At 40.4% G+C, this 23,906-nt stretch overlaps 3 protein-coding genes across 4 annotated transcripts; 2 read left to right on the top strand and 1 right to left on the bottom strand.

Moving 5' to 3' along the window:
- The first annotated feature begins 1,040 nt into the window (after window positions 1-1,040).
- stt3a (STT3 oligosaccharyltransferase complex catalytic subunit A) lies at window positions 1,041-10,894 on the top strand. The gene is made up of 18 exons (XM_061055944.1): window positions 1,041-1,166; window positions 1,984-2,104; window positions 2,508-2,568; window positions 2,660-2,781; window positions 3,046-3,191; window positions 5,117-5,207; window positions 5,310-5,416; window positions 5,499-5,663; window positions 5,844-6,024; window positions 6,178-6,333; window positions 6,468-6,559; window positions 6,646-6,801; window positions 7,640-7,828; window positions 7,956-8,072; window positions 8,151-8,253; window positions 9,252-9,440; window positions 9,612-9,727; window positions 10,507-10,894. The coding sequence occupies exons 2-18, from the start codon at window positions 2,017-2,019 to the stop codon at window positions 10,543-10,545; spliced, it is 2,118 nt and encodes a 705-aa protein (XP_060911927.1). The 5' UTR covers window positions 1,041-1,166; window positions 1,984-2,016; the 3' UTR covers window positions 10,546-10,894.
- An 838-nt stretch (window positions 10,895-11,732) lies between these two features.
- Window positions 11,733-15,632, bottom strand: si:ch211-266i6.3 (cytoskeleton-associated protein 2). 2 transcript variants are annotated; one of them, XM_061055942.1, is made up of 7 exons: window positions 15,485-15,632; window positions 15,072-15,151; window positions 13,747-14,558; window positions 13,065-13,380; window positions 12,903-12,963; window positions 12,346-12,595; window positions 11,733-12,248 (listed from the first exon to the last, which is right to left on the bottom strand). In XM_061055942.1, exons 2-7 carry the CDS (start codon window positions 15,114-15,116, stop codon window positions 11,984-11,986), a joined length of 1,749 nt encoding a protein of 582 aa, XP_060911925.1. In that variant the 5' UTR covers window positions 15,117-15,151; window positions 15,485-15,632; the 3' UTR covers window positions 11,733-11,983. The 2 variants fall into 2 exon arrangements, with proteins under 2 accessions (XP_060911925.1, XP_060911926.1); XM_061055943.1 differs by having other exon boundaries at window positions 12,346-12,592.
- Window positions 15,633-16,821: 1,189 nt separating this feature from the next.
- On the top strand, window positions 16,822-22,109 carry thap12a (THAP domain containing 12a). The gene is made up of 5 exons (XM_061055959.1): window positions 16,822-17,012; window positions 18,172-18,289; window positions 18,502-18,600; window positions 18,961-18,997; window positions 19,608-22,109. The coding sequence occupies exons 1-5, from the start codon at window positions 16,927-16,929 to the stop codon at window positions 21,425-21,427; spliced, it is 2,160 nt and encodes a 719-aa protein (XP_060911942.1). The 5' UTR covers window positions 16,822-16,926; the 3' UTR covers window positions 21,428-22,109.
- The last annotated feature ends 1,797 nt before the right edge of the window (window positions 22,110-23,906 follow it).

Here is a 23,906-nt window from a genome sequence, read left to right as displayed (position 1 = left end):
TATAAAATAATGGATTATTTAATTTTTGAAGCCTATCCTACTGCAATGACATCATACGTTTTTCAAATTCAAATTCAAAACACTGTATTTGTGGTCAGGGGCAATTCAAAGGTACATAGAGCAGTAACATGATGACAGTGAAAGGGAGACAGAATCACAAATTTCAACCATAACATTTTATTTCCCTGAAAAATTATTTATTATTTCTGTGTATTTGTACATAAAAAATATATTTTTTACTTGTTTCATATAAATAAGAGTAAATCATTTTTTTTAAAGGCTATTTTAAATTATTAATTTATTCACATTCATTAATCTATTTCATCCCTTTATTTTTCCATTTTCTTTTCCCTAATCCCCAGGCTGTCCATCAGCTGGCTTTGAGGCGGTCTTCCTGCCTAATATTTTTTATAACTTTAAATAAAAGTTAATCAAACTGTGAAATACATTTAAAAAAGCAATATTTAGAAGTAAATGACTAATACTTTATGTAATAAAATGATTACGTATTCGAATTAATATTAATAAAAAGGACAAATAAAAGAAAAACTTAAAACATTACATTTATTCTTTAATATTGTATTTAATGTTTTAAAAACTAAGAATTGAGGTAGTTACGCACATCATGAAGATGTAGGGCAGTGCAAAAAAAAAAAAGCAGACTGAGGAAAAAGACCCGCACACTTGCTCAAATGTCAAAAAGTTGTAATTCATCACAATCAGAACATTTCAATCCAAAGCTCTCCTTCAGGTACCTTTGCATATTTTCTTACTCAGCCTATTTTTTAATAACTGAACATTTTCTTGTATTTTGTTTTATATTTCCTTTTTACTCTCTAATTCTATTATAGTCGTCACTCGTATGACTTCATAAATGTTTTATTTGCTGTTTTTACCTTTGCGTGCTGAAATTCAGTTGTCGTGACGGCCTCGCACCAGTAGGGGGCGATACGCTTCCTCACCGGACTAAGGACACGTCACTACACTCCAGCGGCAAGTTGGAGAAGAAATTCTGAATGACAGCCGAACGACCAATCAGATACGAGTAATATTACTATTGACTGACTATTGGCCAATAAACGCGCAGTATGGCGTGGTGAGGGCGGGTCTAGTCCACGCTGAAGGTAGTGTGTGGTAGTAGTGTATGAGAAACAGGAGCGGAGCGGGTAAGTCATACTCAACATTACATATTAAACCTGTTAGCTTTATAGTAGCAACATTTTTCTATTAAAGTCTGTTGCCCTGGTGGAAAATGTGAAGGAGACGCTAGTAATTTTAAGATAAAGTCAGAGAAGAAGAGCGAGGCTAGACAGTTCATTGAAAGCAGCAGATTAGCCTTGCTAGCTAACGTAACTAACACTTTTAAGTGGATGGAAAGACCTTCTATAGCAGCTGGTTTGATGCTAACTAGCTGTGAGAGGCTGTTTTATCTGTAATAGCACTTGGATTAATCTAAAGTGTGCACACGAGTTGGTTAATAGCTTTTTACAAATGTCAGCTAGCTGCTCTACATTTCCCTGCTCGGATGTTGGACAGGTTGGCTAACTGTGACAACTTGCAAGGCTCCCTCTAATTGATAGGAAGTGCAATGAAAGTGTGAACTAACAAGAGCTCTGTTGGGCTTGATTGTTTGGTTAAAACTTGCAAAAACAATCTGAAGAAGAGCTGCGCAAATCCCTGCAGAAGTTTTCCATTGTGAGTGCTTCCTGGTTTCCTGACGCCACATCTTAGTGCGTGGCCTTATCTGGTTGGGCTGGACATGGAAGTTCACTCTTAAAACTCAGAGGACTTTTATCCTCTTACTTGAGTGTCTGGTTCTGCAGTAAACTTCACTCTATAATGAAATGATTTACTGTTTTTCAGGATTTTCCCCCTCCTATATTTGAAACTTATATGGAACAATATTGGCTTTCTCCCAAGTCCTCCTCATTGTATTTGTCTTTGTAGCATTCAGTCTTACAGTTTCTGTCTTCCTCCCTTCAGGTAGTACGGTGAGCTGTCCCTAACCTCGCCAAAATGACCAAGCTGGGCTTCTTGCGGTTGTCCTATGAGAAACAGGACACGCTGCTGAAGCTGCTCATCCTGTCTATGGCTGCTATCCTCTGTGAGTTCTCTACTCTATCAGGATGTCAAAATTTGCTGTACTTTTCATATACACATGTTTTACGATACAATTGTTATTATAATGATAGATAGTAAAGGAAAGTATGGAAGCTTTAAAGCGAAATTCAGATTTTCAGTCAATTTTAACCAAAAGCTGAAACGAGTAAAAGAGAGAGCATAGTAGTGGTCCATTCAAATTGACAGGTCGGCTCATAAGGACACTTCTCAAGTCCTTTTGGCATCTCATACAGATGCATAAGTTATCGTGGTATCAACACCTATATCATTATTGTTTGATTTGTACTAGTATTGTATTAAAGTTTTACATTCTGGTATCCTGACAACTCTACTAGACGTAACACTTTGTACCTCTAATCGTAATAACAAATGTTTTCTCTCTTCAGCATTCTCCACCAGACTCTTTTCCGTCTTGAGGTTTGAAAGTGTCATCCATGAGTTTGATCCGTAAGTGCTCCTCTCCTGTCATTTCCAATGATATTTGAATAGATGTAAACAGTTACTCAATGTCTTACCGTCACTCTCATCTCGCCCTCAGGTACTTCAACTACCGTACAACCCGCTTCCTGGCAGAAGAAGGATTTTATAAGTTTCACAACTGGTTTGATGACAGGGCATGGTATCCTCTGGGGAGGATCATTGGAGGCACCATTTATCCAGGTACCAATCAGTGTGAGAGCTTATAAACTTAAAACTGTGATTTTAAACATCCAGAGTAGAGCAGTCCAAGGGCTTTATGATGTTAATAGGGAGAAGGTGATGCCTGTGTGCTGCCTGCCTTTATTGGCACTTGATCAAAGTTTATCTGCACTCTTATTGTTTAAATCATTTTAAAGGATGTTGGTGTGCTCCGTATGTAAAGAGGAGTTTGAGCTGTGCTATATGACTATAACTGACTTGTACCCCTCTCGCATCTCTCTTCAGGACTGATGATCACCTCTGCTCTCCTGTACCACGTCCTCCATTTTTTCCACATCACCATCGACATCCGTAACGTCTGTGTCTTTTTGGCTCCTTTGTTCTCCTCCTTCACTGCAATAGTGACATACCACTTCACCAAGGAGTTGAAGGTAAAACACACAAGTTCAATACACGACAACATCTGAGATTTGAAGAAGTGAACTCCCCTTTATGTGAAAAGATGTTTTTTCTTTTGAGCACTCAAGGGGAAGAGCATTGCACTTTAAGAAGAGAGTGTGTCTTGTAATCGCTGAACTATGAAAACGTGGACATTTTCTTAAAAAAAAAAAAAAATAATGATGGATTATATACTTTAAAGAATCATAAATACGTAGTTGGTCAATGGAAGCCCAGTGGTGATTGTAGAGTCTGTTGGAGCCCTCCAACCAGTGTTTGTCACCATCATGTCTGCCAGCCTACTCCTCTTCCTCTCTCATGCAACGCTTAACAGAGCAACAGGACTGAGTGCTTTTAGATGGGCCCCCCTAAGGGAGGTTTCCTAAGGCCCCCTACTGGTCTGGGGCCCCAAGCAGTAACCTGCCTTGTCTGTTGACAAGCAGTGACTCTGTGGACACCACATTATTAAAACAGTGTTTGATCCACTCTGCATTATAAGCAGCTTAGTCACTCACAGCACAAAGTACGATGAGTCAAAGTGCTCCAATGATGCTCTGCCTTATTCTTCACTCACTGGAACTTTAACAGCCGTAACTAGTAAATATATCAAAGCATCAAAATAAACTCTGCATGCCCTGCCCTACTTTTCAATGGAAAAGTACTTCAATGAAATTATTCAAAGCACATTGTCCTTGTGTTCATTTGGCTTTAAGTCCATGGTTTGCCTGTATGACTGACTGTTGTGTTTTATCCTCAACAAAATTCACTCTGGTACTTAGACTAATAGCACTTCACATCAGCTCAGTCAGGACGAGTGAAGGACATAATAATGGAGGAGGAAGTAAGCATCCCCCAGATATCGGATGTCATTGACATTTATTTTTTCCAACAAAATGTCAAATGTAACCGGTGACGCCATTATTATCACATGTTTAATAACTGGTGTGAAAATCTCCTCACTGTTACTTTCCTACTTCTTGTCACCGGCTGAAAACAAAACGGTTTCTTTTAATATTAAAATCGAATCTTCTTCTGCTGAATCTCAAATTATCATGCCAGTTTCGTAAACTTCTTCAGAGCCACATAAGACATTTGACAGCAGATTTTAAAGGTTGTGTAGTTCTTGTGTATAAATCAGTGCAGTGATTGATCTTTAGAATCCAGTTAGCTGTACCAGGAGGATTGGCTGATCAAACATTTTACTTCTCAGATAAATTTTGTGCACAAATGATCAAATACAGCTTTAAAAAATGTGTTAGACCACTCCAAATGTTCTGTACATACACCTCATCCCTAATGAGGTACTGATGTGGACAAGCTGTTGAACTAAGCCGAGCTGTTTGAATTTTTGCATCAAGAGTGACACGACGTCTGTCACCAATTTCCTAGCCGTTATGTTCTGGGTTCAAATCTGACCTGTGGCTCCTTTCCCTCATGTCATTCCCTACCCTCACTGGTTTCCTACTCTATTCACTGTCTTATCAAATGAAAGCATAAAAGTCCCAAAATATCTATATATAATATGTATAACAAATCTCAAAATGCTTTACAAAAGGAGCAGGTCTAGACCTTAATCTTTGTTATATTAATATGAGAAATGAATATACTTACTTATGATGTGGTCTGACAAACACTGCGTCATTTTGTTATCTTAACCAGTTTTCATTCTCTGCTAATAAAAAACATCAATGAGAATACTTTATTTTGAAGTCCGGAAGTTAGGAAAAAAATGTTGTTACAATAAAACAAAAATATTTGTTTGACTTGAACACAAACCTTTAAAAAGTAGAACCAGAGAAATGCATTTCTTTTGAGCAGCTGTCATTCATACAGCTCTCTCATCCTGAGCTCTATGAATGTTTCACACTTTGACCACTAGCTAACAAGTCTCTGTATGTGTGTGTGTGTGTGTGTGTAGGATGCAGGTGCTGGGCTCCTGGCTGCTGCCATGATCGCCGTGGTGCCTGGTTACATCTCTCGATCTGTTGCCGGCTCCTATGATAATGAAGGTAAACTTCAATATATGTGACAATCTATTTTTGTAAAGTTATCTTAAGTAAGTCTAAATGAATCCCCTCTCTGCTTTCTCTCTCTCTCTCTCTCTCTCTTAGGTATTGCCATCTTCTGCATGCTGCTGACTTATTACATGTGGATCAAGGCGGTAAAGACGGGCTCCGTTTACTGGGCGTCCATATGTGCACTGGCTTACTTCTACATGGTGAGGAGATGTGACACTAGCATGTTTTACCGAGTCGTTGGGAGTTCACAGATGTATTGACAAGATGTTTTTGTGGATGCAGGTTTCTTCCTGGGGTGGCTACGTGTTCCTGATCAACCTGATCCCCCTCCACGTCCTGGTCCTGATGCTCACCGGACGATTCTCTCACCGCATCTACGTGGCTTACTGCACAGTGTACTGCCTGGGCACCATCCTCTCCATGCAGATCTCTTTTGTTGGTTTCCAGGTAAGGAGTAGCATATTAATCATTTTATTTATGATGTGATTTACTCTTATACTAGTTTACAGAGAAGACAACAAGTCTTCTTGAATTATCAGGGTCAAAATTTCATCTAAGTCAAAGAAGATGCCAGAGTAACTTATCAGGAAAACAGTTTAAATCTTTCTCTCTTGTCTCCTCTACCAGCCGGTGCAGTCCTCGGAGCACATGGCAGCCTTCGGTATGTTTGGCCTGTGCCAGATTCATGCCTTTGTGGACTACCTGCGCAGCAAACTTAACACCCAGCAGTTTGAGGTTCTGTTCAAGAGCGTCATCTCTCTGGTTGGCTTCATCCTGCTGTCTGTGGGCACCGTTCTCATGCTGACAGGTGAGATGGTTTACAAGCTGCATCATTTATTTAGTTTATTTAAAATCTTTTGAAATGTGTCGTTTCTTCTCCTCTTCCTGTGTGAGAAATATATTTTTTAAAAAGCTGATTTTCTTTGGATCACGACTGACTTAACATTAAATGTTCCTTCAGGTAAGATCTCTCCATGGACCGGGCGTTTCTACTCTCTGCTGGACCCCTCCTACGCCAAGAACAACATCCCCATCATCGCCTCCGTCTCCGAGCATCAGCCCACCACCTGGTCCTCGTACTACTTTGATCTGCAGCTGCTTGTCTTCATGTTTCCAGGTGAACACTCAGAACACTCAGAACACTGCAGAAACTCACTGAGTAACAAGCTGTCTTTTAGTTTATGAACAAAGCTCTCTGTGTGTACGTGTTGGGTTTTAACTGACAGTTTGTTACCTGTCCTTTCTTTGCAGTGGGTCTTTATTACTGTTTCAACAACCTGTCAGACGCAAGGATCTTCATCATCATGTACGGAGTCACCAGCATGTACTTCTCAGCTGTCATGGTACGTCCCATTAAACCTTAATGGAATAAGTTGTGTGTACTTATAAATGTAAACACTTCTAATTGCTCCTTTCTGCCCCCCCTCAGGTGCGTCTCATGTTGGTTCTGGCTCCGGTCATGTGCATCCTGTCAGGCATCGGTGTGTCTCAGGTGTTAACCACGTACATGAAGAATTTGGACGTCAGCCGGCCAGACAAGAAGAGCAAGAAGCAGCAGGACGCCACCTACCCAATCAAGAACGAGGTAGGAAGGCGTGAGGGACTGGCTCAGGGTGATGATGGAGAGCAATGTTGTCTGCAGTCTGTTGACATTTTCTCTGCTATGTACAGCTTCATGTTTAGTAAAGTGTATATTATAGGTTCTTTCACACTTGCAGAAAACTTCCGGGCTTCCAGACCCCTAGTATTCTTTAACTCTGATTGAGCTGATGTGAGAACGCAGCAGGATATTCTCCAGAGAATTCTCCTGTATCCAATGGGGGGGGTGTGTGTTACGTTTCTATACTGCGACTGCTGCACTGTGCATCCACTACGATCTCCGTGCTCGTGATTAAACTGCTGCATTATGTTTTCTGTTCGTCAGTATGTTGTTCTCCACTTTTTTATCGTATTGTGATTCCATTGATATAAAGGCAAATATTCTTATTATAGCAATGTGTTAGCGTCATTTTTTTAATTTCATGTTTTACCTCAGGAGACCCCCCCCCATCCCCCCCACGCTCCCCCTCCTGTCTGACAGGGATAGTCTCCTGCTGGTCAGGAGATATTTTCAGGAGTGCAGATGTTAAAACGGCTTTCGTGTACAAAAATCAAATGGATTGAGTGTGAGCTGTTTGTGCTCATACTGAAATAATCCCAAATATGACGCACTCATCCATCAAACTGCAGAATCTGAGTATAGTTTGTAAATGGTATATATGTGCTCCTTCTTCTGATCTTTTTGTTTTTTTCATGTTTTAGGTTTTAAGTGGTGAGAGTAGAAAAACGTGTTGAAGTTTGAGCAGTTTTGCTAGCTTTGAATCCCCCCTTGATTGACGGTCCCACAGACAGAAGTGTGAATGTTGGTTTCGTTCTCTCACCAGGTTGCCAGTGGGATGATTCTGGTCATGGCCTTCTTCCTCATCACATACACCTTCCACTCTACCTGGGTGACCAGTGAAGCGTATTCCTCCCCCTCCATCGTTCTGTCGGCGCGCGGAGGTGACGGCAGCAGAATCATCTTTGACGACTTCAGAGAGGCTTACTACTGGCTCCGACACAACACGCCCGAGGTCGGTCATACCCGCTAAAAAAAAACAAGTTAATCAGTGTAGGGTGCTTCAACATGGTTATGATCGTTTGAATTGTAGACGTAAAGATTAACTGCATTAATCAGAGTTTTTTGTTTTGTGTTTTCAGGATGCCAAAGTCATGTCGTGGTGGGATTACGGCTATCAGATAACTGCTATGGCGAATCGAACGATATTAGTGGACAACAACACGTGGAACAACACGCACATCTCAAGAGTTGGACAGGTGAGCTGGACAGCCTGTGAGGTCACGATGTCGATGAAGTGCTGCTGTGTTGACTGAGTTGTTTTGTTTGTTCTGCAGGCGATGGCGTCCACAGAGGAGCGGGCCTACGAGATCATGAGAGAGCTGGACGTCAGCTACGTCCTCGTCATCTTCGGAGGACTGACGGGATATTCCTCAGATGGTACGTCTCTTACATCGGAGTATCACACGCTGGCTGTTAACCCTCTACGATTACTGACACACATTCACACAAGAGACAGAAGTTATCCTGAGCTGAATCTAGTCAGCAAAGATTTAAGGATCTGAACTCGGTTGTTTCTTATGTAATGGGATTGGAACAAATCTGGGAGACTATTAAAAAGAAAAATGTAACTTTAAAACATCAGGGTGAATAAACAAGAATCATAATCTCTGACACTCCTACCATGCAAAAAAGAAAATCTTCAAAGCTACATTCATTTTTAACATCATTTTAAGGAAACATGTCTTTTAATCGTGAAGGTGAACATTTCAGATTGAACATTGCCAGACTTTATACATCAGGGAGTGAAGGAAAGAAGTCTGCCAACTTTGTTAGCTTATGTTTCCTGCAGCTCTTTTATTAGATGGAAACGACAGAACTTAAATCAAATTAACTGAATGTTAAAGCAAAACCTTAATGGTTTACATGATTTGTTTATTGTTGAACAGTGAAGACAACAACTCCCATGATCCCACGCTACAGTGTGAGGTTATTACAGTGCGTTCCATTTGATTGCAGAAGTCAGAAATTCTGAGTTACTGGTCTAATAAGTCATCAGGAAGTCAGAATTCCTACTTGGAAACTCTGAGCAACTTCAGTAGTCCCAGTTAAAAAAATCCAACATGGCTGCCACGTGCATCAACAGGAATGTTTAAGATGTAACTGTTGTGTTTGTTAGCAGCTTAGTCCTCTTTTAGTGTAATGAAATCAATCACACTGATAGTATCGTGCAGTTTCTATCTGTAGACATGTTGTCATGTTATTTTTGCATGTTTATCACGTAGTGTGTTAGTATCGCCAGGTAAAAGTGGACAATATGGACAGTATGAAAGGGGTTTCAAAAACTTTATTTTGGTGATTATTTCGCTTGTGGTATTATTTGGCCAAGACGTTCTTTAACACCACTTCTCTAATGAATCTTTCTGTCTGCGTCACAGACATCAATAAGTTCCTGTGGATGGTCCGTATTGGAGGGAGCACAGACACAGGCAAACACATCAAGGAGCACGACTACTACACTCCCACCGGAGAGTTCAGAGTGGACCGCGAGGGCTCGCCCGTCCTGCTCAACTGCCTCATGTACAAGATGTGCTACTACCGCTTCGGACAGGTCTACACAGAGGCCAGTGAGTAACGTCCACGGGGACGGGTTGTTAAATCTCTGATGACCCTCTAACCAGAGTCCACTTTTAAACGACTCTCTGGAGGGCATGTTTGAAAAGCGATATCATATTCTTTACTTTAATCAAAGACTAGAGTTATCTGCCTTATTCTGATGATGTGAATGTTTTCTGCAGAGCGCCCTCCTGGTTACGACAGAGTGAGGAACGCTGAGATTGGTAACAAAGACTTTGAACTGGACGTGTTGGAGGAGGCCTACACAACAGAGCACTGGCTGGTTAGGATATACAAGGTAACCTCATATTCTGTTATTTGACATCTCATTTACATCACAGTCTTCATGAAGGGTTTAGAAACCACAATTTGTTTTTGCTTGTCATATTGATATCATCTTATTAGAGCTGCAATTGTTTTGATATATTTAACAGGTCCAGGTGTTTACAGGTGGAGTCTAGCATTTTTCACTGCAGCTTGTAAACACAATATTTGGCTTCTCACCCCCAGATGTGCACGTTTACTGCTTGTACCTCCACTGCAAGCTAGCACAAGCTGACAGCCGGTAAAAGCTATCACAAGAAGCCCTCGGTTTGCTTTATCTGCTTGCCGTTTCAAGTCACTATGATTTTATTTTCTCTTCTTTGCCGCTATGTCCATCATATTGGATGGTTTAAATCACGTCCAAACACTGAAATGTGTCCACTCCTAAACTCACCTGTGCGCTTTCATTGGCTGGGAGAAACACACCAGCTCCCCGTCAATGAACTGTTCCTGGTCAACTTTTTTATGAGAGATTTTGTGATTTTTCTTGGTCTTAAATTCTTAAGAAAATAAATATTTGTTGGTCATGAACTCTTGGTATGAAATAAACGTAATAACTGTTTCAACCACACCTGGAAGACCTAAGAAGTCTGACTGATAAGAGGGCTATATCTGTGTGAGGTTTAATTAAGGTATACTTGTCTACAGTACCGCTATTAAAGACTCTGCCCACATCCAGAGGCTTAAATAAAAGTCTTTACAACCTTTTATTACACAGACTGTTTTAACGTAGTCTTGTGTTTGATGTTTCAGGTTAAAGATCTGGACAACCGGGGTCTCTCGAGGACATAGAACCTTCCGATTGCAGTGAAAGGAGCCTTTTAGCGCACAGCACTGAACACCTTCCCCTGTGGTCTGCAGATGAGCGGGGAAAAGAGTACTTTTTATACTTTTGTTCGGGGAAGAAATTTGCATCTGAGATTTTGTTTTGGGGTTTTTTTTGTGGATGATTTTCATTTTTTTTATTTTATTTTATAATGAAATGTCTCATCTGGGATCAGAGGGAGTGGGTGTCAAACGTCCAGTCTGATGTCGGGAAGTGAAAATCACCGTGAAGCGTTCAAAAGAAAGCAGTGTTCATTCAAGAGCGCTTTGGATTTTTACAATGTGGTCAATAAAAGAGGAATTCAAAACAATCAAATCATTGTTTTGTCTTTTTTTCAGACTGTGTAATTTATGATTGATCTTAGAACTAACTAATGCAGTGGTTTTCAACTCGTATAGCCTCGGCACCAACAACCAGGGGCGTGGCACAGCTCCCCTTGAAATCTGATTGGCCACACCAAAATCCAAATCTGTGATTGGCTATTTACCTGATCAGATTAAAGTTAAAATCAAGTTTTCAAGTGTGCTGGTAGTTGTCTTTATGTTAGTAATGTTTTGTTAGTATTTTGTTGTAAATAAATATTTTGCAAAAACCTGTGCACACTAACTTACAATGGGTAAACTAGCCAATAAAGCTAAAGCGCACCAGGTATTGCATGCAGTATCTAGTGCATTTAAATTGTGACTAAGCACATCTGAGTCCCTAAAGGATACAGCTAAGAAGATTTGTTTCCAAATTCTTTTACTTATAAGCACATCATTAGTGGGGATAGAAAGGGTGATAAATCTAATTCATTTGCATGTGTGCCCAGAAACTCCAAGCTACCGCTGCATAAGTCTGCCCCAGGTCAGCCACCCCGGTCAATAAGGTTGAATACTTGTGGCTGGGTGTCATATACATGGAGCCATCTCTGTAGAAAGTGAACAATGGGGGGAGGATGTGGACTACAGGAGTGGCAGATACAATTGATTTTAACTGATTTATCACACCAGCCTTAACTGCTATTTTTTCTTCTACTGACCTGAAATGACCAAAATCAAATTCCATTGTTTCCCTTCTGCTTAGAAACCTCTAAGTAGATACGTGTAGTGTGTGAGCTGTATAAAGATGCATTTAATAACTCTTTAAAGTCGGCAACAAAAAAAAGTAACAATTTAAAACAAGGCAATTTTCTTTTATTGCACTGTTGAGGCAACACATGTCAATGTTATATTATGATAAACAGTGTTATAGAAGTCTTTATTATACATTCAGACCAGAAAATAATCTCTTAAATCGCTGTTAATGACAGTTAAAATCACAATAAGTAAAATCACATTAAAACACCACAGTATAAAGTGTCCATTGGCGTCAGTCCTGTACATTTATAAAAGATTATTTTAGAACAGCACATTAAACGGCTCCTCACATTCTGGGCTGGTCGGGCAGCTCTTCTAACAGTGCAGGGTTCTTTCTGAAGATGTAGGCGTTTGGATCGTCGTCCAGCTGCACCAGCCCAGCCAGAGACGACACGCAGGGGTCGTGATCCAGCAGCATGGTGGGCAGGTGAGACGATTTTCGCTCGATGCGGCAGGAACGACGTACCGGGGTCAGAAACTTCAGATCTTTGATGTAACTCTTCCTCTTGGATGTGCTCATGCTGACCTCCCCTTCAATTGTTTTCTTCACACTGAAACAGGAAAAAAGGTTAAAACAGGGTAAATAAACGACTGACTCATTCTTGGTTTCCTAATAAAACAGCCGAGAAGACGAGTGGAAGGACTGACCTCTGCAGGTATGGTGTGGTCTTCACACTGTACTTCACTACTGATGCGTCTTCCTTGTGCGGCGTTGTCTCCATCACACCTTCATCACTTTCTACTTCCTCCACATCATCCACTTCCACTTCATCCTTCAGCTGCTCGCTAACATCCTCAGGTCCTTCATCCTTCAGCTCCTCTTCTCCTTCACAATCTTTGTCTTCATTTCCGTTTTCAACTTTGACCTCTCTGCACACATCTGTCATCTGTGAAACTTCTAAAGGAAACAGAAAAGGAAAGAAGTCTCAATTTTGTTGATTGAGACATTTTTCGGACTCTGACGTTAGGTCATAAACTGTAAAACACATTAATGATTCAACGTCATGTTTTCAGAGCTTTGGTTGGGAAGGTTTTGGTGCAACAGCGGCCGACCTCTCGATAATTGAGAGTATTCCAGTTTTCTAAATCAAGTCTCCTGATCTAGATATTTGACATTTGTAGAAATTGTTCAAACTACTCCTCTTACTCTTACTATTCATTAGATGATGATTAATGAATATAATATAATAATGATATGAACTCACCATCACTGCATCCCGAGGGCGTGGCCAAGGCCTCCAAAGCGTCGCACAGGTTCACAACAACCTGTCAAAGTGAAAACAAAGACAAGAACATATTTAACTGCTGTGGAAGGTTACATTTTAAATGCAGTGAAAGAAGAACAGAAACCCGGCCCGTGTCCTTACATCATCCACTCCGTCCTGCTGGCCATAAAACACATCAGAGTTTTCGAGCAAGTCCAGCGTCGTGTTCATGACCGCTGGAGTCTGGCTGTGTGATGCCACCTCTGCTCTCCAAGTATTCTGTGCTTCCAGACCGGGCTCAGGATCAATGCTGCTTGCTTGAGCTGGCCGAGTCTTAACAAGAGACTGACACTGAGGTTTAGGCCCACACACACAGTTCGGTTTAGCAGAGACTTTGGTTTTCGGTTGTACTGCTGCTGTCATGGCTGGTCTTTTGAATGTCTTGCCCTTGGAAGCCTGCCAGGTTGCAAGTTTAGCTCTGCAGAGGAAATAAAAAAAAAACATCCTTATTAAATATTGTTGATTTAAATTCAAATGTGAACATGAATGCAAGGTTGTCAAATACAATACTTAGATGCTTTTCAATTCCAAATGTTTTAAAATAAAACAATCAGCGGTATCTTAAATCACTGGAGCTTTAAAAACAACCTTCAGATCTTCACACATATTCTTAACCAAAGCTGCCATCCTTTAACAGGGTGCAGAGGTTTGCCTGATTATTAAAAACAATACCCAATATTGAATGCCTCAGACTTGTATTTGTGTTGCTGTGGTATTGAAACATGTATCAATATGTTTTAGTAGAATTGTATCAAAGTTTTAAATTCTGGTATATTAAATGTACCTTCTCTCCTCAGCACTCTCCATGTTTAACCTGTACTGACTGATGGTGCTCGAGACAGGAGGCTTGTTGACCTTCCTGTCCGTCACTGAAACCTTCAGCTTTGAGTTCAGACCCCCGCTCGCCTTGATGGGAGCCACTTTAGTGTTTCTGGTGCTGGTACTGGTCAGAGTTGCTGGGACGGTTCTGACAGGAGGGCGAGCAGAGCGGAATCCAGCAGGAGGACGGCTGGTGACGGGGCGCTTGGACACCTGAGCAGGTTTCTCTGACACTGACCTTATAGGTGCAGGCTTATGTGTGCCATTCCTCTGGGCGTCCACAGCAGACTTGGACCTTATTTTAGTTACATTTCCAACCCTTTGGATCTCTGTTTTTGGTGCTGACGGTTTAGGATCCGCCGCGCCCACAGCAGCACTTGACCTCCAAATGGATCCGATTTTCGACTGGACAACCCTTCCTTTGTACGTGCCAGGAGCAGGTTTTGATGATGTCACTGCAGCTGGAGGCTTTGGAGCTTCTGTGACCATCTTTTTGTGTCTCACAGCCTGTTCAGAGAGGAAGGCCTGGCTGTGTGTTTGACGTTGTTTGACCTCAGTAACTGTAGCTCCTCTCACATTTCTCTGCACAGTCTTTTTCAGAGCCTCTCCAGAAACTGTCCTAGTGTCTGTTTGTTTTTCTTTGGCTTTGAGCGGACCACTTTTGGCCAGGGTCTCCTCTTTTTTGTTGCTTTTCAGTTGGAAGGGAGGAGCAGAATGTTTCTCTCTTTTCACACTAGTCTTGCTTCCAAGTGTCGGCTGAGCATTTTCCTTGTTTTCCTAAAACAATAAACACAACAAGGTGGGTTAGTTTGGGGCTAAAAGGTGACCATGATTCAGGTCATACTACATATTAGGGCTGGGTGATATGGACCAAAACTAATATCTCGATATTCTTAAGCTGAATGGCGAGACGCGATAAATATCGATATGTCTTTTATTAACAGTCAGTTGCACAAGGTGAACATGTACAGTAAAATAAACTCCCTGTTTGTTAAGTTAATTAATTTTCTGCACAACAAAATAAACACAGTTGTGTGTTTTGTTAACCATTTAGTTTAGTTGAGTTTGGCTCAGAGAAGCAGGGTGAAGAGGGAGAGAGAGGGAGATGAGAAATAGGTGAACTGTCAGCTCTACCGAAGACGTATATAACGTTATTTTAATGCAACATGAACTATAGCGATATTAACGATATTGTCTTACCCTATATCTTGATTGAAAATATATCGATATATCTTAAAAACTTGATATATCTCCCAGCCCTACATCATATTACAGGTAATACATTCCTACCTTCTTTTTGGAGTAGTTTCTTGTTGAAACTGTGACGATGTCCATGGTAAAGCCTCAGTGAGGTTAATGAATGCAGATTTCTGGATGGTAAACAGAAGATACATTAGGATGATTTCATACTGAATAAAACAGGTTTAACAAGGTCTTTAATTTACATAATTCGTGCTGGGTTTACACTTGAATTGACTCTCTATGTAACACAGTAGCTTCAACACACATATGAAAGTGTTTTATTACGTTAAAATACTCAGTTTCATCAACATGTTCAATGCAAGTAAGATTAGAAAACAGTTAATTTATTGGCACGTTAGAAAAAGTAAATATCAGGATGTCGTTGATAGAAGTTTCTCCCGCTGTGCCCTGACTATATCTCCACCTGTATTAAAGTATAGAAAGATGAAATGTTAACTTACTCTCTTGTCCTCCTTTGTAGTGTCAAACTCCTCCAACGACTCCTCAGCAAAACACCAACACGTCCGTCTGCCTCAGTGCGGAGAGCTCATTCGATTTGACTTGTCGCGGCTGCACTGCGATTGGTCCAAAAGTATCGCGAGATGTCAAAACCAACCAATGGAGTGGCCCGAAATTTACAACGAGAGTTTCGGGAGTTTTGAGCATCACACATTTCAAACAAACCTCGTGTTCTGTTTGAATGTTTGAACCCAAATAGGATTCCTTTAGTACCGGTCCATGCTCAGAGCCACACGCCCAATGCGTGACGAAACAACTCAGTTAGTAAACATTACTAGAATTATTGAAACATTTGAGCTATTTCATTTAAATAGAACCATATTTTGAGTTTCTTCAACATGTAACTAATAAGTCTATATGTCAATGACTCTAATTCAGAACTTTGTCCTACATGAGTCTGTCAACTTGCTTTGACACATATTATAAACTGTAATGTCTGATTGTTTTTATATTTATACATAAATCAAGTATGAAAGCAAACTTTATGACCTCATGTCAGTTGTTGTAATCATCTGGAGACCAATGAAAACAAAATCCTGTTTCTTAAATTCTTATTTGATTGTGTAAGTAAGTGCAAGTCTGTTTGCTGGAGAGGTACCAGGTCACTTCCAGAGTACTGCTGAGGTGCCCTTGAGCAAGGTGGCACCGAACTCCCAACAGCTTTGCTGCGCTCCCTACTCTAACAACTCTCCAATAACCCAGAATCTGTTTGTGTATGTGTGTATTATAGCCTATGTGTGTGAGTAGTCTCTCAATAACACAGTGTAAACCTACTTATAGACTAGACTCTAAAGTGTAAACCAAAATGTCTCCTCCAGGATCAATTAAGAATATAAAATAAATCAATTAATGCTATTTACACATAAATAGAAAAATGCAGACATCTGTTATAACAATGCTGTAATAGTCATGTTAATTATTCTACCTTCAGCTTTATAAAGCTTTAAGAAGGACTTGTGTTTGTGTTGAAATATGCCTGGGCATGTTTGGTTTATCCTATGGGTATTTGAAAATACTGCTGAGGATTCTGGGAAATGGAAGCGCGCGATTTGGTTCATGTTGTTTGAATGAGCTAGAAAATTAGTTTTCAAAATAAAATTAAAATCACTATCAAAAACAGGAAGTTTATTTTGGGCTATGTGTCGGTGGCAGGAAGTAAAACGTATACCAATAGGGTTGTAGATAATAAAATGTTGTTCTTTGTATTACAGTCATGTCGCAAAGAGCCATTATGTTTTAATCCACTCAAACAGTTGGTTTTATTTTGAAAAGTAAACGGAAGTTCTGTTGCTCCTTAACGTGACTTGATAGCTAACAAGCTATCACAGTTGTCTATCCTCAAAGGCTTTCTCCGTGTAAACCTGGTTTATGATAAACATTTAAAATGCAGAATCAGTGCGCAGTGCCGAACTGTGCTAGTGGAAACTCAGACCCACAGCCTCTCTTCCGGTTCCCGAGTGATCCAGAAAGGTAATCATGTCTGCTGATGCTAATGCACACAGAAGTTGTATTCATTGTAGAAGGTAACAAAAAAAGACAGCATTTGTTAACTTTGATTGAATCGTCGTTTAAGCAGAGTTATCTCAGCAGCATTAAATGACTGTATGATATCATGCAGAACATCCTTCATGGAGACTGTACACATGTAGAAGTAGCTCTCAACATGCAAACTATTCAAAAGTTTGACAGATTAATTCTCTGCAAACTATTAAACACCTTTACAGGTGGTTTAAAATATTGCATCTCGCAGGCAGGACAATGCAAAAATATGTTAAACACAATATGCTGCTGAATTTTGCATCTAAACTTAAAGTTCCTCTACAGACACTTTGGAGTCAAACACAGTTTGCAGCTCATATTGAACATGCGTCCTCTACCGAGTCTATAGAACAATAAGGACACTTAACAGTTATTTCATATAAACTTCAGACACTATGTCATCACAGAAATAAGAGTTACACCGTTTTGAAATGCGTTTCTCTGCTTAACCTGTGTTACAGAATACAACGTGCATGTTTGGTTAAAGGTGCACTATGGAGATTTGGTAGAGAAATGTGAAACTTTCAAATTTCACTACCAAATCTACTTAGTGCACCTTTAATAGAATAAATGACTATCTCCAAATTTTGCAATGAAAATACTTGTTTATTCTCAGTATGAGCTATTTGGAGTATACCATTTTCCTTGGCTGCTTGAGTGACTTCACTTGTAGTTGTATTCAGTTTTGATAGTATAAGTAGTCTCAAGTTTCCTAATACATTTTAAGTCATTGTTGCATGTGATATTGAGTGGATATGGTTTAGATTTCATACAGCACTGGATGCAAAGTTACCTAAATTTCTGTTGTTGTTTTTTTAACCCTTTTTTTTTTAAATTCTATTAGTCTTTGCTCGCATGTAGATATAGCACAATACATACGACACAATACATACGACACAAAATAAAAGAAACTAATCATAAAAAACTTGTGGTGACACTGAGCATGGGTAGTTGGAATCTTAAGGTGCCATTTGCATGTAGAGTTAGATTCTTTTAAAGAGGCGCCATATCAACAAAATAAAACTTACTACAGTATTGGACAATTTTAAAGGGACTGCTTTTTTTTTTACAACCTTAATTCTCCTTTCAGGTCCAAGAAGTGGGTTGAAAAATGTCAAAGAGAAGATCTGTCAGACAAACCAGCGGAGCAGCTGTACAGACTCTACAGACTCTGTGGGAAACATTTTGAAACATCGTCGATTGATAAAGTGAGTTTTCAAAATGCAAACGACCAAGTCAGTACGACCCTGATTTCATGCTTATCATCAAGTCAAATATTATTTCAGTAATTATTCAATTGATAGTTTATGTTGTGCCTCCTGAATATGTCAGTTTGAATAAAAATGCAACATAATCTCTGTTCTCAGTCTTTATAAGTTTTGTGTAATAATTATTATTTGTGGCCTGTTTTTATTTTTAGGACGCTCAGAGTGCCGTGTTGAAGGATGACGCCGTACCGACCATCTTTGAAACGCCGAGCCAACCAAGTAATGGACAGGGGAAGCGCAGTAATGTGGTGGTGGGTTAAAAGAAATATGTTGTTTGTATTATTCAATTTTTATTGTTTCTATTAGATTTACAATAATTAATTGATTATTTGTCAACTTTTCTGTAACTGGTAACTATTTGGCACAATTGATCAATAATTATGACCAACTCTAAAAAAAAAAAAAGAGTCCAGTTTCTGTGATTTCAGCCAAATGGGACTTTGTTTGTGCGGATAAAACTCTTTTTATACCAGCTAACATATTGTTTGAGGGTTGTGGATGAAATAACACTTCTGAGAATGTTTTCTTGGACTCTTTTAAAGACCATACATCTCAAAGGATTATCATGTCTTTATGTAATAATAATTAGTTTTGACTTTTTGTTTTTGTAGACCAAAGAAGATGAAACGTCGAGTAAGGGGAGGAAAAGTAAGTAAGAATAAATCAACACACGCGTTTACGGCCCTGTGTCCATCTTGTTGTTTTCTGAGCACTAGCCATCTTTTTTCAATTATTTTCAATGAGCAGAGAGCGCTTGCATAAGCAGACGGCTGCCATGAAAAAAATCGCAGTGTTATTTTCAGGACGCTCAGACGCTTAGTCTTTTTTCCGAGTGCCCCGCCTTTTTTGTGCGGCCGCTCTGAGCCCTTCAAGTTGAAAATCTTTCAAGTTTCAGAAAGGCACCACATCGAAAGTTGACGAAAGGCACCACATCGTCTTTGCTCCGTGTCTGATCGGGTAAAAAAACAATCTAAAATGTCAAACATGAAGTAAAAAGTAACGGAGCAGTTTCGGTCATACAGCGGCCGTTGTCAACAGACTGTTGTCATAGAGACAGGACGAACGTGCAGCACTTTTCATCTCAGCGTACAAACACTTCATGTAAGTGCTCCCGAGCGCACAACCAGCGCTTTCTCCCCGGAAAGAAACGCAAGGTGGACACGGGGCCTATTACTTGACAATGAAACAAAATGACTCCCACATCTAGTTCTTTCAAAATAAAGGTGATTTTAATTTCTGTTTTTGTTTCCCTGTGTAGAAATGAAAAAGTCTCCGGCAGAGCCAGCTAAGGAAGATGTCCAGGCGCTCCCAGAGGAGGACGAATACAAACAGTATCTGAAGTCTTTATTTGAAGTTCTTGTGCTGTTGGGAGGGCAGAGCATTCCTCCGACAGGGCCTGGCGACGACAAACAGGAAAGTCTCGCGTCAAGCAACTTTGAGGCGCTGTTAGCGTATCGTATGACATGTGGAGATGAAGCTTTGAAGAAGAGGTATGACGAGAATAAAGAGTGCTGCTCCCCAGGAACGCTCAATCAGCTGATGGAGGTGTGTGAGAAATACATCCACAGTAAGCTGGTGGAGGGAGTCAAAGTGAACGGCTTCTTCTCGTTACTCACTGATGACCTGGTGCAGATCTCAGGAGAATGGTTCCTCCCCGTCTTCCTCCGTTATGTAGACAAGTCTAACTGCCAGCAGGAGAAGTTCGCTGGATTCTTGCCCTTTGAAGGAGATGGAGAGGCGTTAGCAGAGAAGCTGCTCTTTGAAATGACTGACACATGGGGCTTAGATATGGAGCAGTGTCGGGGGCAAGGCCACTCCTGCTCGGGGACACATCTGAGTAAAATGAAAACCTTTGGCGCGAAACTGATGGAGAAACATCCTATGGCAGTGCTTTCTCTAAGGTCTACTCGTCCACTGAACATGACATTGGCGAATGGCATGGCTTTGTCAGGGGTTCAGCTCGTCACGTCCACCCTGAAGAAGATATACTCGTTCTTCAGTCAGTCCTCTCTGCTGCAGCTGGAGTTGGAGCACGCCATTTCCATTTTCTACCCGGAAAAAGAAGAGAAAGCCCAGAAGCTTAAGGAGATATGCAAAACCGACTGGACCGAAAGAAACGACGTGTTTGAGGTGGCCATGGAAATCCTGGAGGCGCTGCTCCTCTGCGTGGACAGCGTGCACGACAACGAGGACATGAGGTGGAACGATCAGATCACACACGACGCCTTGGAGATTTCAAAAGCACTCACCGATTTTGAGTTCATCATGGCATTGATGGTGCTGAAAAACGTTCTGACGCTGACTAGAGCGTTCGGGGAGAACGTGCATGGGAAAGCGACAGAAGTGCATTTCGCCGCCACCAGTTTGAAAGCCGTGCTGCACTCTCTCAAAGAAGTGTCGGACAACATGGATGTGTACCACGAGTTCTGGAACGACGAGGCCGTGAACCTAGCCGCTGCCATGGAGATCCCTGTCAAGGTCCCCCGTTCGTTCTTGAGAAAACATCAGTTGGAATCTGGAGGCGTCCGGCCGGAGAGTTACTACAAGGAGCACCTGTCAGTTCCTGTGGTGAACCACATCATCACAGAACTGAATGAACTCTTCAGTGAGGACCACCTGAAGGCTCTGAGGTGTCTGTCGCTGGTCCCTGCTGCCATAGAGCAGAACAAGTCTACTGAACCCGAAGAAGACTGTGTGCAAGTGTTTAAGAACGACATCCCAAACGCAGGAACTCTCTCCGCAGAGCTGCACTGCTGGTGGGTTAAGTGGAGCAAAAAGGGCAAAGGCGAGACTCTGCCCTCCAGTCTCCATGAAGCCCTGCAGCTGGCCGACGTCAAGTTCTTCCCCAACATGCTCGCAGTCATGAGACTGATCGGCATTCTTCCTACTTTGGCTTTGGAGGATGGCCGTGACGTGGCCTACAAGCACTACCAGATGTACATGGAGAACACGCCTGACAAGTTCAAGTCGAAGAGTCTCGCTCTTCTGAACATGAACTCTGATGTTGTGTTTGATTTGGATGCAATGGTGGAGCTCTACATGCAGACATACCCCAGCAAAGGGGAGGTGTCGGAGTAAACTGTGACGTGATCGTTAAGTGTCTAGACTAGGTATGTTCTGAGTGACTAATTCCCCCGTTGGTTAGACAGACTTTCTAATTCAGAGTGATCGTTTAGTCTTAAGGTCAGAAAACAGTTGAAATTGAGCACAATGTATTAAAGTTGAGGGGAAGCATTTATTTTGCCGTTATTGTTGTGATAAACTAAGTAATGTTCACGACTGAGCAGAATCCCAGCGTCTGCAGGTAAACAATGTCAATTTGGTTTGTTGAGTTTGGCTAATGCTAGCAATGCTAGCACTGCCAGCCTTCAGTCCTCATTGCAGGGTAACGTACATGCTAACTTTGGTGACACATCGCTCCGTTCGAGTGGTTATGTTCCAGTTTAACCGGACAGCCTACATACAACTTCATTTTAAAGATTAAAATACTGTTTCCCAACATCTTTAACGTTAAGTTAACAGCTTCATAAGTGTTAGCCTTTTTTTGTTGCTCCCCATTCCAGCTCCATCAGTGTTTCCTCAGCTCTGTTCTAAACATGGCCTGAATGCTCATCTATTTTCATACATTGAAATGAGAAAGTGTGTTTTTTTATGTCTGGGCTCAATCTCTCTCTCTCTCTCTCTCTCCAATTTCAGACTCTATTCACTGTCCTGTCTCTAATAAAGTCATAAAAGCCCCAAAATAAAGGAAAAAACATTAGCTGTTGGATGTTTCTTTTGTTGAAGTATCTGTCAAGTTAAAGCCGATGTCATGTTTTAAGTAAAGATGGATAACTGTCTATTGACTCTAATTCAAGCAGCATAAAACCTGAGTCTAATGTTCAAACTGCACCATCCAGGACTTGAACTCACAACCTTAGACACCGGGGACAAAATGTTATCTTAAACTACCAATATAGATTTGATACACAGAGATTTCACACCAATAAGGCATTCATCAAGGTATAACTAACTTACAATAGTGGCTATGTATGTAAAGGAAGATATGAAATATGCATTGGCCCAAATAATAATCACAATAAAATCTAGAATCTGTTTTTATCGATTTTGACAAAGATTGATTGCTCCAAAAATGATGTTTGAAGATTATTTCCTTCCCATCGGCTGCAACAGCGACATGAGGAAATAAACTAAAATTATACTAAAAGTTTGTTTTTTTAGTTAAAATCATGAAATTGAACACTCCTGACTTAAATAAATTGCATTGCTCAAATTAACACAAATTGCACAAATAAAAAAAACTGTCTTGAGGACAGTCTGAAGATGAAGTCTGGCAAACTATTATTGAGCAAACTAATCAGGGAAGAGATAGGTTTTTATTAATTGAATAATTTTTGATGAAAACTCCTGCTAAATTAAAACAAGTGAAAATGTTTTGCTCCATTGGTCCTACGTGTTGATCTAGGTTGTCATGCTATAGAGCAGTGGTTCACAACTGGTGGGTCGGGACCCGGAGGTGGGTTGCAGAGCCATTTTCAGTGGACAATGAATATGTGCCTGGAAAAAAAACCTTTCTTTCTTTGAACATGTTTCTTTTGTTCCGTTTCTTGCTTCTTTTACATGTTTCGTACCGACTGAGGTCCAAACTGCCCAATTTTGAAGGGGGTACAGATCTGATTGGTCGACAAAACAGCTTTAAACTTAACAGTAACTCTAGCACCACCATCAGGACCATTAGCCCACAAAGCCAGTTTAAAACGTCCGATAGGATTAGACCCTATGTGCAAAGTTGACTATGTGAATTGATTTCTTGCACTTATTTTAACACTGTTTGCCATCAAGTACAACTGAGATGAGAATGGTGCTGTCTGCTTTTCACTTTAAAAAAATCTAACTTATTTCCATAGAGAATGGTTTAAAGAGATTTCATCCTCTTAGGACTGAATGGTACAATAAGATTGTAATCAATGCATTTAATTGCAAATATGTCTTCAGTCATAACACAGTAATAGCTGAGGATCCAGTACAGTACCCATTGTTCTTTTCTGCCAAGACACATGGTCTCATAAATAATTCAGTGGTTAACACTGAAAAGAAAATGTGAGATGGGAGTTAGTATCAGGGGGATTTAAAAGCATTTTGAAGAATAGGAAGGGTATATAAGAATGATGCAAAATCTGATTTACAAAGATGTGAAAACAGACAACTGAAAATCCAAATCAGAGTATCTAGTCAGAACAAGAGAAGAGCTGCAGTTAAAACTTAATACTTAACAGTCTATCAAACATGTAGATGGAAGTGGCAGAGCTATGGTTTACATAATAACAGAACTCATTTTACACTATTTTCCATGTGTGTGATGTCAGATATGATGTAAGCAAAACCTACTGACTGAGATCTTTTTTATATAAGTCATTAGATATATATTGACAAATATAAATATATTCCAGCAGAATTAATCATATTTATAATGCAGTAGACTATATAGAGCTTTTCTAAGTACTCAAAGATGCTTAACAGAGAATAACAATAAAATAAACAGTGAAAACGATACAAG

Source organism: Labrus mixtus, chromosome 14 (genome assembly GCF_963584025.1).
Source record: "Labrus mixtus chromosome 14, fLabMix1.1, whole genome shotgun sequence".
Taxonomy (NCBI): Eukaryota; Metazoa; Chordata; class Actinopteri; order Labriformes; family Labridae; genus Labrus; species Labrus mixtus.
Note: the sequence above shows the minus strand (reverse complement) of the source record. Positions and strands in the feature narration are given on the sequence as shown.

Coding starts and splice junctions, on each gene's coding strand:
- stt3a (XM_061055944.1), top strand. CDS start 2,017: ATGACCAAGCTGGGCTTCTTGCGGTTGTCCTATGAGAAACAGGACACG. Junction 5,208..5,309: donor CGGCTCCTATGATAATGAAG/GTAAACTTCAAT, acceptor TCTCTCTCTTAG/GTATTGCCATCTTCTGCATG. Junction 9,728..10,506: donor GGCTGGTTAGGATATACAAG/GTAACCTCATAT, acceptor TTGATGTTTCAG/GTTAAAGATCTGGACAACCG.
- si:ch211-266i6.3 (XM_061055942.1), bottom strand. CDS start 15,116: ATGGACATCGTCACAGTTTCAACAAGAAACTACTCCAAAAAGAAG. Junction 14,559..15,071: donor GAAACTACTCCAAAAAGAAG/GTAGGAATGTAT, acceptor TTATTGTTTTAG/GAAAACAAGGAAAATGCTCA. Junction 13,381..13,746: donor GAGAGTGCTGAGGAGAGAAG/GTACATTTAATA, acceptor TTTCCTCTGCAG/AGCTAAACTTGCAACCTGGC.
- thap12a (XM_061055959.1), top strand. CDS start 16,927: ATGCAGAATCAGTGCGCAGTGCCGAACTGTGCTAGTGGAAACTCAGAC. Junction 18,290..18,501: donor AAACATCGTCGATTGATAAA/GTGAGTTTTCAA, acceptor TTTTATTTTTAG/GACGCTCAGAGTGCCGTGTT. Junction 18,601..18,960: donor GGAAGCGCAGTAATGTGGTG/GTGGGTTAAAAG, acceptor TTGTTTTTGTAG/ACCAAAGAAGATGAAACGTC.